The 18,159-nt window shown below is 40.2% G+C and overlaps 1 protein-coding gene across 5 annotated transcripts in view; it reads left to right on the forward strand.

Moving 5' to 3' along the window:
* The window catches only part of LOC118390924 (CAP-Gly domain-containing linker protein 2-like), a 73,500-nt gene that overhangs the window by 10,824 nt on the left and 44,517 nt on the right, over nt 1-18,159 (forward strand). For all 5 annotated transcript variants that reach the window (XM_035781756.2, XM_035781755.2, XM_035781757.2 and 2 more), the window contains exon 3: nt 5,984-6,525. In XM_035781756.2, the coding sequence (XP_035637649.1) occupies nt 5,984-6,525 (542 nt within the window). The remainder of the gene's footprint in view (nt 1-5,983; nt 6,526-18,159) is intronic.

Genomic DNA, 18,159 nt, shown 5'->3' on the forward strand with positions numbered 1-18,159 from the left:
GTCTTGAGGTGTTGCTTCAATATATCCACATAATTTTCCTACCTCTTGATGCCATCTATTTTGTGAAGTGCACCGGTCCCTCCTGCAGCAAAGCACCCCCACAATATGATGCTGCCACCCCCGTGCTTCATGGTTGGGATGGTGTTCTTCGGCTTGCAAGCCTCCCCCTTTTTCCTCCAAACGTAACGATAGTGATTATGGCCAAACAGTTCTATTTTTGTTTAATCAGACCAGAGGACATTTCTCCAAAAAGCACAATATTTGTCCCCATGTGCACCAGCAAACCGTAGTCTGGCTTTTTTTATGGAGGTTTTGGAGCGGTGGCTTCTTCCTTGCTGAGCGGCCTTTCAGGTTATGTCGATATAGGACAAATTTTACTGTGGATAAAGATAATTTTGTACCTGTTTCCTCCAGCATCTTCACAAGGTCCTTTGCTGTTCTGGAATTGATTTGCACTTTTCACACCAAAGTACGTTAATCTCTAGGAGACAGAACAAATCTCCTTCCAGAGCAGTATGACAGCTGCGTGGTCCCATGGTGTTCATAATTGCGTACTATTGTTTGTACAGATGAACGTGGTACCTTCAGGCGTTTGGAAATTGCTCCCAAGGATAGACCAGACTTGTGGAGGTCTACAACCTTTTTCTGAGATCTTGGCTGATTTCTTTTGATTTTCCCACTGTTGTCAAGCAAAGAGGCACTGAGTTTGAAGGTAGGCCTTGAAATACATCCACAGGTACACCTCCAATTGACTCAAATTATGTCAATTAGCCTATCAGAAGCTTCTAAAGCCATGACATCATTTTCTGGAATTTTCCAAGCTGTTTATTAAAGGCACAGTCAACTTAGTGTATGTAAACTTCTGACCCACTGGAATTGTGATACAGTAAATTATAAGTGAAATAATCTGTCTGTAAACAATTAGATGTAGATGTCCTAAACGACTTGCCAAAACTATAGTTTGTTAACAAGAAATTTGTGGAGTGGTTTAAAAACAAGTTTTAATGACTCCAACCTAAGTGTACTGTATGTAAACTTCCGACTTGAACTGTATTAGGGACAACACATCTGGGTTGTGGTAAATTCAATTTAAATTCAGTCAATTCAGGAAGTAGACTGAAATTCCAATTCAAAAATGTTCTTAAAAGCTAGGTTTCCATACAATTGGTGACAGCTTTTTATATGAATATTCTAAAATCTGCATAAAAACTATATGTACATTTTCCCACCAGACATGTGTTTCCATCATAGCGAAATTTGTGCCCACTCTGGTCTTGGCAAGTGCGGTCTAGCCAACAACTCGCAGATACAGTGCGAGTAGGATACCTACATGATGAGATTATGGATAAGAGCGAGATTCTTTTTATTTGTCAAACAGCAGCCAAGCATCTATCATCATGTCACCAGAATAAGACCCTCAATATTTATTGGAAAGCAGCATCAAGCTCATAACCTTGCACTTTCACCACCCTTTCAAGTTCATCATTACTTATTTTACTGCATGCTTTCCCGAGTCGTAGTGGGAGGACCACACAACATATCATTGTGCCACTCCCAAGTTTACTTCAATATGATGGTTATACTATAAATATTTGCACATTAAGGCGTTTCCACCTCCATTTCTTGCATAATATATTTAACAGAAACAAAAAATATACCTAATTGTCTAGTGTATTTTGTTTTGTCGACATTTGGAATGTTTACAGACAAATTTGCTCTTTCCAACATGCATGTCGTGACATTTTACATCCAACGTGTACTTTACAGGATGGAATCTTGGTTATAGAGAAACATTTAGGAGAATTTCCTTGAAAATTAAATTGACCGAATTGAAATGGAATGACCCAACCCTGCTAAAAATATTTTGTCAATCTCATAAAAGCTTACATGGTATTACCTCATAACTGCTCCCAATGGTTCTATCTTTGGAGGTCATGTCCTTGTAACTGTCGAAACAAAGAATCATAACAGAGAGAAAGGTGTTTAGGTATCGCCCCTAAAAGCGTAGTACTAGTCTCTCCTTCTCTCACTGTCCTTAAAATCAGCCCCACAATCGTGAATGCTACACATTAGCTATAGTATTTGTATGAGGAATAACCATCAGTTTATTATTAGGGAAGCCAAAGAAATGTTCAACTTCACTTATTGGACTTAAGTCTCTCTGAAAGCTTTCAGTTCTCAGTCAGAGAGAGAGAAAGAGAGAGATGAAGAGAAAGAGGCAGAGAGAGAGAGGGAAAGAGCAAGGGGAGAGAGAGTGAGTGTGAGGGAGGGAGAGGGAGGGGGTGTTCTAAGGAGTTGTGGTGGGGTGATTGTGTAGGGCTGGTTTGAATAGTTGGATTCAGATGGTGGTGGGAGGTGGCTAGGCACAATAGTGAAAGTGAGGCCTGTGTTCTTGCTCTTCCTCCTGCCCGCCTCATTTTCCCCTCGATCTTCCGTTGCCCCGGCAACCCAGCCACTTGGACTAGCACTGCGCCTGTCTTTTTTTGGTGCATGCTTGTTTGTCTGGTGGGACTTGTAGAGGGAGAAGGGGGTGGGTAGGGTTCTTCTCTGTGTTGGCCCAGTGATGTGGCACAGGGCCATGGTGTTGACAAAGCTCACACATGTGATATACACAACATGCACAAGCAGGGGCATGCTCACACACCCATACCCCCTGCTACTGCACAAGATATTACATACAGCACCTGCTACTGCACACACTTTATTACTTCACACATACACACATACACATACACACCAACACAAACATACTGCATAGTACACACACATTACCTACGCAAGCACAACACACATGACCTCACAGGACATTGTCCTCATTGTCATGTGGCCGATGTGCAAAGCTTTGTTTGGTAAAAAAAAGTATCTGTTTTGGAGGTATAATAACTTAAAATATGAAGGGTACAAGTGACTTTCATCATGACATTATAAATCACTTTATTTGGGGTTAAAATTACATTTTAATGTACACTAGCAACTGTCAATCGTAGGCTATGCCCTTTTCTATAAGAGTCCCAAATATAGTGGAAGTTCAGATTTAATAAACCTTTTCAAACACATTAGTTATGGCCAGAAAGAGTAGCTGTTGGAAGCAGGGGCAGTGTCCCAAATGGCTCCAAATTCCCCAAATAGTGCACTACTTTTGACCAGACCCTATGGGTCCTTGTCAAAAGTAGCACTGCACTACATAGGGAATAGGTTGCCATTTGGGACGTAGACAGAGTTTCATCCAGCATATTCTAGTCTTTGTCAAGAAAGACTAGAGTTTATCAGTGCTGCTTGAATCTCCACACAAGCTAAATACTGAAGTTTTTCCTACTTAGGTACCTACTGAAACACCCATTACACTTAAACGTGTGTATTTTGTGTTGGCATCAAAATACAGTTGCCTTAATGACATTGTTTGATTTGGTTTTGTTTAATGTACGACATTATTGTATTCTGTAACCCATCAAGATTTACGTTATAATCACTCTTTATTCATGCAATTACAGTGTATGGATTTCTAATGAATTACCGTAAAACACATTGTACAAAACAAAATGTATTCTAAGTGGTGAATGTTACATTCCTGCGGGGGAACATACACTACAGTACCTTCAGAAAGTATTCACACCCCTTAGCTTTTTACACATTTGACAAAATACTCTAATGTCAAAGTGGAAGAAACAGTGTAAAAAAAATACTAAAAAATATATATATAGCAATATAGAATCACCTATGGCAGCAATTACAGCTGTGAGTCTTTCTGTGTCAGTCTCTTAAGAGCTTTGCACACCTGGGTTGTACAATATTTGCACGTTATTATTTTTTAACTCTTCAAGATCTGTCAACTTGGTTGTTGATCATTGCTAGACAGCCATTTTCAAGTATTGCCATAGATTTGCATGCCAATTTAAGTCCAAACTGTAACTAGGCCACTCAGAAACATTCAATGTTGTCTTTGTAAGCAACTTCAGTGTATATTTAGCCTTGTGTTTTAGGTTATTGTCTTGCTGAAAGGTGAATTTGTCTCCCAGGGTCTGTTGGAAAGCAGATTGAACCAGGTTTTTCTCTAGGATTTGCTTGTGCTTGGCTTTATTCTGTTTTGTTTTTTTTGTGATTTTTTAAAAACTCCCTAGTCCTTGCCGATGACAAGCATACCCATAACATGATGCAGCCACCATCATGCTTGAAAATATGAAGTGGTACTCAGTGATGTGTTGTGTTGGATATGCCACTATCAAAACACTTTGTATTCAGGACATAAAGTGCATTTCTTTGCATAATGTTTTGCAGTTTTACTTTAGTGCCTTATTCCAAACAGGATGCATGTTTTGGAATATTTAGGTTAGTATTGTGAAGTAACTACAATGTTGGTCCATCCTCTGTTTTCTATCATAGTAACTGTTTTTTGAGCAGTGTCCTTCCTCTCCGGCAGCTGAGTTAGGAAGGACACCTGTATCTTTGTAGTGACTCCGAGTATTGATACACAATCCAAAGTGTAATTAATAACTTCACCATGCTCAAATTTCAATGTCTGCTTTAAAATGTTTTACCCATGTACCAATAGATGCATTGGAAATCCTCCCTGGTCTTTGTGGTTGAATCTGTGTTTGAAATACACATCTCGACTGAGGGACCTTACAGCTAATCATATGTGTGGGGTACAGAGATGAGGTAGTCATTCAAAATCATGTTAAACATTATTATTGCACTATTGTCCATGCAACTTATGTCCATGCAACTTATTATGTGACTTGTTAAGCACATTTTTACTCCTGAACTTATTTAGGCTTGCCATAACAAAGGGGTTGAATACTTATTTACTTAAAACATTTCAGATGTATTAATTGGTAAAAATGTATCAAAACATAAATCCCACTTTGACATTATGGGTTATTGTGTGTAGGCCAGTAACACAAAATTGAAATGTACTAACTTTAAATTCAGGCAATAACACAACGAAATGTGGAAAAAGTCAAGGGGTGTTAATACTTTCTGAAGGCACTGTACCTCCATAAATGCCATTGTAAGACCCCATTAAGTTTCAAAACTGAATTATCATGCTAAAACCCACATTCTTTTGTTCAATGTAGTACCCATTTTGCAACCAAGTCTATCGGTCTCACAACATATGGGAGCAATTGAGGCATTACAAACAGCCATTGGGCCCCCTCCCCCACTGTTTGGGTTTCAGAGAGACAGTCCTGGCACCAACCACACACACACACACACACACACACACACACACACACACACACACACGCACACACACAGTTTAGCCTCCTTGCTACAGTTAACAGCTTGTGTCTCTCTCACCAGAATGGATAGTGCTCGTCTAAACATCATGTGTCAAACAGCAAAGCACCGGTCAAGTCATCATTACATGAGAGATAATCTCACAAACAGTTTTCACTAGGAAGTAGAGTAATGGCTAACCTCACATAAACACCGTTTTGTGATGTGATATGACGAAATTGGATAAATAGATGCTTGAGTGACTGGATTTTGAATGCATTGTTTTCTCTTTATTCAACGTGCCCGCCACCCACCCGCTCTTCATCCATTCAATATGCCATGACCCTAAACCCGTCAAACCCACGCATCACTATTATAGATCTTCTACATTTGTATTATGACTGAATTCCTTATTTCAGCAGTTTGTGTCCATGCATGAGAAAACTGGACTGTAACCTGCATACAACACAATATATTAATCCTATAGACAAGCGACATTGTTTAGTTGATTATTTTTTCACATGATTTGTTTGTAGACCTGTATGTAATCGCCTTTTCTCTCCCCTCTTCAGCACTTTTGTTCCTATGGCATACACTGCTCTTCATCATTGTAATTAAAGCCATACTGTAGATCAATGTCCATTTGAATGAATATAGGAATTATCTGATTGTAACCTATACTCTGTCTACAATAGTAATGAATGTAAATAGGAATTCCATGATTGTAGCCTACATGATCTCATAATCTCTCTCTCTACCTCCATAGACTCCCCACACAAGCAGACCTCCCCACTCCCCAGCAGCAATGCCTCGGAGAAGTCGTGCTCCAAAACATCCGAGGTAGGGGACGATGTCCTGGGGGACTACGTAGTTGGCGAACGTGTCTGGGTCAACGGGGTCAAACCGGGCGTCATCGCCTACCTGGGCGAGACCCAGTTCGCCCCGGGACAGTGGGCTGGGGTGGTCCTCAACGACCTGTTGGGCAAAAATGACGGCTCTGTGGGCGGCGTGCGCTACTTTGAGTGCCAGCCACACCAGGGCATCTTCACGCGCCCCTCCAAGCTCACCAGGCAACCGGTGGGCGAAGGGAGCGAAGGCCACTCTGCTGATTCCCTGACGGCTCAGAACCTGACGCTCCATGGCGTCAACGGGGCTTCGCCCGCTGGACAGCGCGTGGTTATGCCACTCAGGGAAGGCATGCTCAACAGTTCGGTGAAGACGGGTAACGAGTCAGGTTCCAACATGTCCGACAGCGGCTCGGTCAAGAAAGGCGGGGATAAGGACCTTCGAGTGGGAGACCGCGTGCTGGTGAGTCCATGTCCACACACACACACACACACACACACACACACACACACACACACACACACACACACACACACACACACACACACACACACACACACACATACACACACACACACAAGTGTTGGGTTACCAGTATGGTTCAGACATAGTTTCTAGGTCAAGTATACTGAACACAAATATAAACGGAACATGTACATGTTTGTTCCCATGTTTGATGAACTGAAATAAAATATCCCAGAAATGTTCCATATGCAAAAATAGCTTATTTTTCTCAAATTGTGTGTCTGAGACCAGCCACCCGGACAGCTGATGAAACTGCGGGTTTGTACAACCAAATAATTTCTGCACAAACTTTCAGAAACCGTCTCAGGGATGCTCATTTGCATCCTCGTCGTCCTCACCAGGGTCTTGATCTGACTGCAGTTTGGCGTCGTAACCAACTTCAGTGGGAAAATGCTCAGCTTTGATGGCCACTGGCATGCTTGAGAAGTGTGCTCTTCACAGATGAATCTCGGTTTCAACTGTACCGGACAGATGGCGTTGTGTGGGAAAGCAGTTTGCTAATGTTAACGTTGTGAACAGAGTACCCCATTGTGGAGGTGGGGATATGATATGGACAGGCAAAAGCCACGGACAATGAACACAATTGCATTTTATCGATGGCAATTTGAATGCACAAAGATACAGTGACGAGATCCTGAGGCCCATTGTTGTACCATTCATCCGCCAAGCCATCACTTCATGTGTGACCGACCACCTTGATTCGGTGGTATGTAGCAAAATTTGATATATTTTTATTTTTTACATTGGATAAAAACAGAGACACAAAGCTACAACATGGTATATCATTCACTACATTTGAGAAATCATGGAAAGGTAATTCTGCTTTGAAAGTTGCTAAACTTGTAACCTCACTTTTGAGAAAATGGACTTTGAATGTTTGATACCTACTGGAGAGCTCTTCTTTGTCTACACCCATTCAGAATCGTTCACACCCTCTTAAGCTTGAGCCCCCACCCAAACTCTTACCATTTTACTCACCCTAGCAGAGATGGTTAGGCTGTTTTCATGTTATCAAGCGCGTTGGTGACTGCAACTGTGCTGCTGGCAACAATTTAATGATGCTTTTTTTGCCAACGTTTACTGACATGGCCATATTCAACTGGTGTTGTGCATTTGTAAATTCAACAGTTATTCTACGCTCTGGTACTCTCAGACGAGAGTGCTCTGAAATCGGAGTAGATGGCCAGATGGAATTTACGAATACACCCGAAATGGTTACTTGCATAGTGGAGTCTTTTATTAAGACATGTAGCTAGTTAGCTAAACAATGAACCATAATCAAAACTTATGACGTTACTACCCTGCACGAATCTGTAGGTAGCTAACCAGCGTCTATCAACAGTTGTCATAGTGACATTCTATTCAAATGGATACTTGCATAGTGGAGTCTTTTTTTAAGACATGTAGCTAGCCAGCTAAACAATGAACCAGAATCACAACTCATGACATTACTACCCTGTATGAATCTGCAGATAGCTAACCAATATCTGAAAATGTAGCTCGCTAGACTATCTTACCGTATACATCATGGATGGACGCATCTCCTGTCGGATGCCATGGTTGCTCATAGTTTGAAGATGTAATCCGGAGACAGGTGTTTTCCACATCTCCTTAGCTATCCTACTTGAATTCCATTGATTTCAAAACTCAGTTCTCCAGAAGGTGGAGAGCCACACTTATGCAGTTTTACTATGCAATACATTTTTCAAAAATACGCATTAGACAGGATTACCTAGACATACTTTCCAGCTCAAATACACAGAAGCGTACTATATGACAGACTGATCCAAACTCATCTTTGGCATGTCCAGCCCACTCATTATCTCAGCCATTCATGGTTAGCGGGAAGGTTGCTCCCTTTTTCCATGGCTAAACCAACTAGGCTCATAATTGAACAATTTATGCGTATTCACAGATGGCATACAAGTTTGCTATTAAGGCACATGAACGTTCACATGTTCGAGAAGGGATTTCTGCCCCAAAAAACGAGTTTTGATTAAAAAAAAAAAGATTTACTTTCAAATGGCTCTCCTGTGAAGTAGTGACCCGCGACATACGCCTAGTTTCCTGAAACGGGTCACATGTTTCAGCAAGATAATGCACAGCCCCATGTCGCAAGGATCTGTAGACAATTCCCATTTCTTCCATGGCTTGTATACTCATCAGACATGTCACCCATTGAGCATGTTTGTGATGCTCTGGATCGACATGTACTACAGCTTGTTCCAGTTCCCACTAATATCCAGGAGTGGGACAACATTCCACAGGCCACAATCAACAGCCTGATAAGCTCAATGCGAAGGAGATGCATCGCTCTGCATGATGGTGGTCACACTGGACAATGACTGGAGTCAAATGAAATCCATAGATTAGGGCCCAATGAAAACATTTCAATTGACTAATTTCCTTATATGAACTGTAACTCAGTAAAATCTTTGAAATGGTTGCAAGTTGCATTTACATTTTTGTTCACATTCTGCAACTTTCATACCCACATAGTATCAAGGCAAAACCACTCTTGAAAAAACAATGTGTAAATGTTTTTCACTGTGTGGAAACAATGATGTAAAATGATGTTGTTGACATGAAGAGCACGTTTGCTTTGACCCTCGCTCCACAAAAACAATGACAAAACATTATGAAAGTTCAATCTTAACTTATTATGATTTACGATTATGATTTACCTGTAATGTTCTGACCTTAGTTCCTTTGTTATGTCTTTGTTTTAGTATGGTCAGGGTGTGAGTTGGGTGGGTTGTCTATGTATGTTTTTCTATACTTTGGGATTTCTGTGTTCGGCGTAGTATGGTTCTCAATCAGAGGCAGCTGTCAATCGTTGTCCCTGATTGAGAATCATACTTAGGTAGCCTGATTTCACTTTTGAGTTGTGGGTGTATGTCTTCCGTGTCAGTGTTTGTGACCACATGGGACTGTTTCGTTTATTGTTTTGTTCCAGTGTTCTGTTGCGTTTGATGAAACATTATGGACACTTACCGCGCTGCACATTGGTCTTCCGATCCTTCTCGCTACTCCTCCTCAGAAAAGGAGGACAAGATCTGTTACATTACCTGTAAATCTGCTATCTTTTTCGATCATTCTGAAAGTCTGAGAAACCAGACCTGGACTGATTCCGTTTGCACTCCCACAAAAGGTCAAGGACTGCCATTTACACAACGTTCTTTCAACCAAACCACACTCTCTAAACAGCAATTGGGTCACATTGCCATTCATTTACCGTTGGGTTGCGCTAAATGGTCAGTTTTGTCAATCACATTGGATTACTGTCAGGAGATCCCACCGCTGACATCATTTTACCTTGCTTCTCCACTCTGCTCTAACTCACAGCTATTCTGTGAGTGTGTTGGTCAATATGGATACTGGATAGGGGGTTGTGAAACTTGTTTCAAAATTGTCAGCCTCTCTTGCAATATTGATATTGTGTATTTTGGTGCCCTACTTTTGAATCTTGAAGCTTTGTGATAGGCTTTGTGATAGGCTCTGACTTCCAATTTTGTACACAATACACGATTGTAATCTCAAACTCCTGCAAGAGTAGAAAATTGTGTTTTTGAGAAATCCCTGGAAGGTTTATCAAAAGTATTACATTTGAATGCATAAATGCAACTCTAATTCCGGTGGTTTCTCATGTCTGACCACAGTTTTTAACCACTTGCCATGGACTCCACCTTCCATGCTCTCTATGGATATAAGTATGTTTTCACAAAAGCCTTCCCAACAGCCTCCGCCCACTAGAACTACTCATCAACCAGCACCAGCTTTCAAGGCCCTAAACTGTGAGGTTGAAACTCTGAGTAATCAGTTGTTACCACTGGGATTAACATTGAGTAGTACCTAAATGACAAGGTAGCACCATGCCTATTCCTTCATGAGTTGTAATGGGGATCTGAAGGCCTAATGGTCGCTCAGTCACTAACATCCCCTGCCTAGTTAGAAGGATCTTGTTATCAGGGGTTTGGGACATTATGAAGTCTGTGTCCAAAATGGCACCCTATTCCCCATTGGTCCACAAGGCTTTAGTCAAAAGAAGTGCACTATAGGGATTAAGGAGCCATTTGGGAGGCACCCATAGACAATCCAGACAACCCTGTTAGTCAGAGACGGAGATCCCTCATCATTAGAGGGAAGAGAAATGCTTTCTGAAAAGAGAGAACTTCTGTGGCCAAATATACATGAGTAATGTCTCATGTTCCTCTAGCTTTGCATGGGATCGTTTTCTTGTTGTCGGCCATGTTATGTTAACTTCACTGGAGGGCAGTTCTACAGCTGTAGATTAGGAAGGAGTTCTTTGACTAATTTAGTCTTGACAAAAGTTGTTTGACTTGTATGAAGTCCATATTTCAGAACCATTTTGTGACTTTTAGGGTTGAAGGATTAACATGGTTGTAGAAGTTTTGCTCACTGTCACACCCTGACCTAGTTCACCTGTCCTTGTGATTGTCTCCACCCCCTCCAGGTGTTGCTTATTATCCCCGGTGTATATATCCCTGTGTTTCCCGTCTCTCTGTGCCAGTTTGTCTTGTTTGCCAAGTCAACCAGCGGTTTTCCTTGCTCCTATTTTTCCCAGTTTCTGTTTGTTTCTAGTCCTCCTGGTTTTGACCCTTGCCTGTCCTGACTCCGAACTCGCCTGCCTGACCACTCTGTCTGTTCTGACCTCCAGACTGCCTATCGTCTGGTACTGTTTGGACTCTAACCTGACAATGATTAAAGAACGCAATGGCGTTAAGTAAATTGCGGCTGTCACAGCTTTTGAGAGTCATGTTGGCTCTCAGTGATGACACGAAAAATTAACTATTTGATTGAATGAACTATTGATGAACTCAGAAGTAATCAAATTTACTCTCACCATTTGATAATGTATTGCTAAATAAATAAATAACATTAAATATATGAGTTACACAAAGTAGGGAACTTTATTTTGAGAGGGGATGGATTGGAGTCTGTTCAAAGAGAGAGATGAAGGAATATAATGTTACTTTATATAATGTTAATGAACAAAGCATGGGAATGATTAGGGTTCATATTATAACTTCCAATAGCGCGAGATAAATCATTGTAACTCCTTAACGTTAGTAAATGCCTGTACAAAGCAACAATATTAATATTAAAAAGAAGTATAACAACTGACAACAGTTGTAACACGAACTTCCATGTGTAATGAATACAATGGGAGACAGACTGGTTTCAAGCGCAGGGAGCAGCAGGTGTTTGTTAGTAAAGGACCACAGGAGGAGGCTGGTAGCTGGGTCCAGGGACAGGCAGAAGGTCATACACAGGGAGACCAAACAGGTAACAGTACAGGCAGGGGAAAGGCTAATCACGTAGTCTGGGAGATCAGGCTGATCAAGAGGTTGATGATAGAAAATCAGATTGGCAAAAGTACAGGCAGGAAAAAGGCATCGTAGGTGAGGATGGCCAAAAACTATGATACACAGGATGGCTAATACAAAAAAATGATCAGTGCTCCGAATAAACCATGTAACAAAAACGAACAATACTTCAAAATGATGGAGTGCAAGGAACTGAACTAAATAGTGTGTGTAAATGACCTACAGATGTGTGAACAGGTGATCAGAATTCCGGTGATTGGGATCTGTAGAGTGAGCTGCGTTCAGGGGATCTATGTGTTTGTGAGCTGGAAAGTGGTCTGGAAAGTTATCTACGTGTTTGAGAGTGAGTTGGAAGCAGATGTTACATGAAATATGCAATGACGTTATGTTGGATTATATGGAAATTATATCCACATTTGTGAGTCCATTTCCTATGGCATTTCCTATCTTAATAAATTATGTTGCATGAACAAACCATTTTTTTGAAAAACTGTATTTTGACAGGAAAAGCCCAACAACTGCCCAAGAAACTGCGTCGTTACGCTCCCGAAAACAGCTACAGGCTGCTAACGAGGAGGTGATGGCTGAGAGGAGCCTGAGGGAGGTGGCTCATGCCTCCTGTCAGTACCTGTTTAAAGGGAAGCCAATGGTCCAGAAACATTACACATAGTTAATGACTATTGCAGCATGGTGACATGCTGTAAAAGATCACCGAACTGAGTGTGCACTTTGGTCTTTTAGGGAGTCCCGTTCATCTTCTTCACCTGTGCACAATCAAGAGTAGAAAGAGAGGCACGCAGGAATGTCACGTTTCAATTTGGATCAGAGCATGTCATTTGCAAACTAGTTTAATAGATAGCACGCGTAAGTTATTTAGGATATGCGTAATTGCCATGCATTATTGCACACATGAGATTTCACAATGATTGAACACAGCACTCGTGAACAGGTTGGCACAGCAAATACAGTTGAAGTCGGAAGTTTGCCTACACTTAGGTTGGAGTCATTAAAAGTCGTTTTTCAACCACTCCACAAATTTCTTGTTAACAAGCTATAGTTTTGGCAAGTCGGTTAGGACATCTACTTTGTGCATGACACAAGTAATTGAAGGTACCACGTTCATCTGCACAAACAATAGTACACAAGTATAAACACCATGGGAACATGCAGCCGTCATACCGCTCAGGAAGGAGACGCGTTCTGTCTCCTAGAGATGAATGTACTTTGGAGCGAAAGGTGCAAATCAATCCCAGAACAACAGCAAAGGACCTTGTGAAGGTGCTGGAGGAAACAGGTACAAAAGTATCTATATCAACAGTAAAACGAGTCCTATATCAACATAACCTGAAAGGCCGCTCAGCAAGGAAGAAGCTACTGCTCCAAAACCGCCATAAAAAAGCCAGACTATGGTTTGCAACTGCACATGGGGACAAAGATTGTACATTTTGGAAAAATGTCCTCTGGTCTGATGAAAAAAATATATAATTGTTTGGCCATAATGACCATTGTTATGCTTGGAGGAAGAAAGGGGAGGCTTGCAAGCCAAGGAACACCATCCCAACTGTGAAGCACGGGGGTGGCAGCATCATGTTGTGGGAATGCCTTGCTACAGGAGAGACTGGTGCACTTCACAAAATAGATGCATCATGAGGATGGAAAATGATGTGGATATATTGAAGCAACATCTCAAAACATCAGTCAGGAAGTTAACGCTTGGTCACAAATGGGTCTTCCAAATGGACAATGACCCCAAGCATACTTCCAAAGTTGTGGCAAAATGGCTTAAGGACAACAAAGTCAAGGTATTGGAGTGGCCATCACAAGCCCTAACCTCAATCCTATAGAAAATGTGTGGGCAGAACTGAAAAAGCATGCAAGGAGGCCAACAAACCTGACTCAGTTACACCAGCTCTGTCAGGAGGAATGGGCCAAAATTCACCCAACTTATTGTGGGAAGCTTGTGGAAGGCTACCCAAAACATTTGACCCAAGTGAAACAATTTAAAGGCAATGCTACCAAATACTAATTGAGTGTATGTAAACTTCTGACCCACTGGGAATGTGATAATAGAAATGAAAGCTGAAATAAATCATTCTCTCTACTATAATTCTGACATTTCACATTCTTAAAATAAAGTGGTGATCCTAACTGGCCTAAAACAGGGACTTTTTTTACTAGGATTAAATGTCACGAATTTTGAAAAACTGAGTTTGAATGTATTTGGCTAAGGTGTATGTAAACTTCCGACTTCAACTGTATACTTCAAAATATGTGAACACAGCAAACGTGAGAGCAAAAAAAAAGAAATCTCTTTGTCAGCAGGTGACAGATCAGAGTATGGCGCGGTGGTATTATTTTTATGATTCTGCACATCAGTCTTATGCAATTAATTATGTATTGATTCAGTGTGTGTTATTGATGACCACTGCTATTAGCATCATTCTCATGAAAAATGAGTTTAATATTAGCCATTATAGTATTAATACTAAAGCTCATTTAAATGAAAATCATAAATAATTTACATCATTTAGCAGACACTCTTATCCAGAACAACTTACTTATTGGTCTCCTGTGGGAATGAAACCCACAACCCTGGTATTGAAAGCACCATGCTCTACCAATTGAGCCACACAGGACCATAATAATCAATGTTTCTTACAAGTGTATATGGTTACACTTGTTTTTAATCTGTGAGAAACACGCTACCCCTGGTGGAAAGAGACTGTATGAGTTGCATAATGCATGCTTTACAGCATCAGAGGGGTCCGTTTTTTCCCCCATAGTTCCTCAAATACTATTGGTTTATTTCCATGTCAATCAACGGTTGAATAGAAACGTAGCTAAGATCCCGGATTTTGATGCTAACACAGTCGCTACAGTCCCATTAGTTTTCATTGCAGCCTCTTACGAATGCTGCGGTTATGCAGAATGTGTACGCAATACCGTTAGGTAGCAGTAGCCAACTAAAAATATCCAAAGTTTTAGCCTTTAGTCTCAAAATACTTTATTCTCAAAATTGTATTTAGATTTTATTATGGAAATATTGCAACTATTCAACAAATTTAATTTGGACATTATTCTCAAAATTTCAACTCTCTCAAAGTATTTAGAGTTTTTTAAGTACTATCAGTGCAACAAAAAAAAAATCCAAGCACCACCACACATCACACGTTTCTTTATTTTATCTTCACTTGGCCTTAATACTCTTCTGTAATACAGTGCATATGTGCAAAATAACCCGTAAAGAACATTTAACCATCTCTATTAATTGTGTTTTATTGATGTATATTTCACTATCTGCATAGCACAATAACACAGTTGCTGGAAGTTATATATTTTTTGAATGCAAGGCAAACTAACGGACTCATCGGACTGGTCTTACACATCCTCAATATGATGTCTTAAGAGAGACTAGCCTATGGGTTACACTTCATATCACCTTACTGTATCTTATAGTGCATCTGTCTGACCTCCATTTGAAATCATAGACAAAGATATCACAGCCTAGTGCCCTGGTGTAGCTCTCTGTGTCTTGGCACTAAAACGGAGTTGCTTTGAGTCCCATCTCAGGCCAACTTTCAGATAAACAGGAAGTTAGAGGGGCAGTAGCCAAGAGGAGTCTTACAGTATGTTGCTGACTCGCTGTCTCTGCACTGCTGGCAGGCACACTCAGGCTTTAATCTGTGAATCCTTATGCAGTTATCCATCCGACTGGCATCAGCCAGCAGCCCACAACTGTGTTTTGCCTCATGGCTTTCACACTACTCCATCACACTTCTCTCTTCCCAGCCCATGAAAATGGACAGGTTAGGGATGGAAAGGAACACTCAGTGAAATAGCAAGATCTCCTATTTTGTCAACCCAGGTCGATGTCTTCTCCTTATGTTTTGACAAGCTAGGTTGTGGTCTATTTCACACAGTATGTTTTCCTTGGTGTGAAAGCTGTTTTGGACATGGTGTGTCATGCTGTGCAGGTTTAAGGAAAGGGGAATAACTAGTTAGTTGTACAACTGAATGCATTCAGCCAAAATGTGTTTTACATATTTAATCCAACCCCTCTAAACCTTAATTGACATCCACATCATTGGCACCAGGGGAACAGTGGATAAACTGCCTTGCTCAGTGGCAGAATGAGAATGTCAGCTCGGGGATTTGATCTCACAACCTTGCGGTTACTAGTCCAACGCTCTAACCACTAGGCTACCTCCTGTCCCTATAAGTAAACAAAGTGAGTTAGGAAGACATAATACAACATTCTTTAGGAGTGTTTTTGTAATCTATGTAGATTCACGGGTGATGAATGTGTCTGTCTGTTACGTCAAGCTGGAGCTTCTCTTCTCAGAGGAAGTGAGGATGTTAGAGTGACAGTACTCGTATTTCACGTACAAATGTGCACCATATGTGGATGAGAAGGAGTGGAAGTCGAGATATTTAGCCTTTTTTGACTCACATTGACATTGATGATGACAATCATTATTATGATTTATTAATAATAAGTATTAATAAATAATTATATAATACATATTATATTATAATATTTATAATTATTTATATTTATTATAATAAATAAAGTGTATTATTTATTACAAACATGTAGTAATCGATCAATTCAATCGATCAACCCTCAACATTCATTGTGCAGTTTTTATCCTCCAACATCAGCAGTAAGTTCTTAAAACACTCCATGACAAGACAACCTACAGCACAACTGATTTGTATGAATTTGATGAGTACGACATAATAATTCACTGGAAACTGCTCTGTGCTGACAATGCCATGCTATCCATAAGGGCAGTGTGCTGTAAGTAAGTAAGTAAGTTATGCTCTTTTCTCTTTCCATAAAGGCAATTACTGTAGGTTCTTCTCTCGCCCACTCACAAAAGGCCTCTGTGTCCCGGGATCAGTCTGGAGAAGATGTGACTCAAAACAAGATGGCAGTAGTCATGAGTCAGAGGTTGGGAAGTGAACAAAGCACTATTCTCCACCAACTCATTTCAGTGACAGACATTGTGTCCATCTCTACTACATTCACACACAACATTTTTTATGATTGTGGATAACACTCTCTATGAATTCCCTCTACCTCATTGTAATGTATTATAACGCTATGAGAATGGCGTGAGGGCATTATAACACTTTGCGTCATAAGGCATTATAGAGCCTTGTCATAATGCTCTATGGATATAGTTATAGATGTTAATGAGCAATTATTAGTGCCTATTTCATGGATTATAATGCATTATGCGTAGCTCATAGGATTTTATAAATGTGCTTATAATCCATTATAAAGACAGCATTAATAGGAAGTTTTACCAAGTTGTGAAATGGAGTGTATTTTTTCCAGTAAATAAGCCTTGTGGAGCAATAACATCTCAGTCTTTATTTGCATTTGTGTTGTCATCATACCATTTAGAAAACAATATCTTCTCACAGCCAGAGGTGGAATCAATATGGCTGTCTGTGAAAGAACAGGAGAGTCCTTTGGGGGATTGAAAAGAGAGTGAAAGCTATACCAGGTTTTGCCATCAGATGAATTTAGACTGAATTTCATTGTTCTGCTCCTTGCAGTGCTTTGAGTAAGAGATACACACTGGCATGGATGATATCATTGTTTGGCCTCTACGATGATGACCATGATGACATAATGTGTGTTCATCATGTTTATTTAAAAAAAATCCTTTATATTTCTTGTTTATGTGGAAAGAGATATGATATCGAATCGATTGTTGAGAATCTGTATTTATATTGGTTTATTTGTTTATTTTGGTTTAGTGAAGATCAAGGAAAGGTTATTTCACTCATTGGGGATTGGCCTGTTGTTTGTTAGGTTATTGTTTAGAGGTTGGGCGGATGACTTAAACATTTGAATCAGTTGTTGATTACAGATGACATGGCAATGAAAGTAATAAGTAACATGATACTTTGGATTACTCTATTATTACTCTTCAATTAGTATTAAAAACATTCTGATTACATTTACTTCCATTTCTATCACTCTTTTAATTAAACATGTACCCCTATTATTCAATAGAAAAACAAAGAAACACAATATCAAGTAATCTAAAACTCTTCACATTTCTTGTTGCTGCTGGATAATTTTCCTGCTGTAGCAAACTGGCTCAAATGAAGATCCCACATCTGTATGTGCTAACAGTGGGTTTACATTCAATACACAGAAAAAGAAAAAAAAGGGATGTATTGATGTGCACTTTTTTTCCATTGT

The sequence above is a fragment of the Oncorhynchus keta genome, chromosome 12, assembly GCF_023373465.1.
Source record: "Oncorhynchus keta strain PuntledgeMale-10-30-2019 chromosome 12, Oket_V2, whole genome shotgun sequence".
NCBI classification, from domain to species: domain Eukaryota; kingdom Metazoa; phylum Chordata; class Actinopteri; order Salmoniformes; family Salmonidae; genus Oncorhynchus; species Oncorhynchus keta.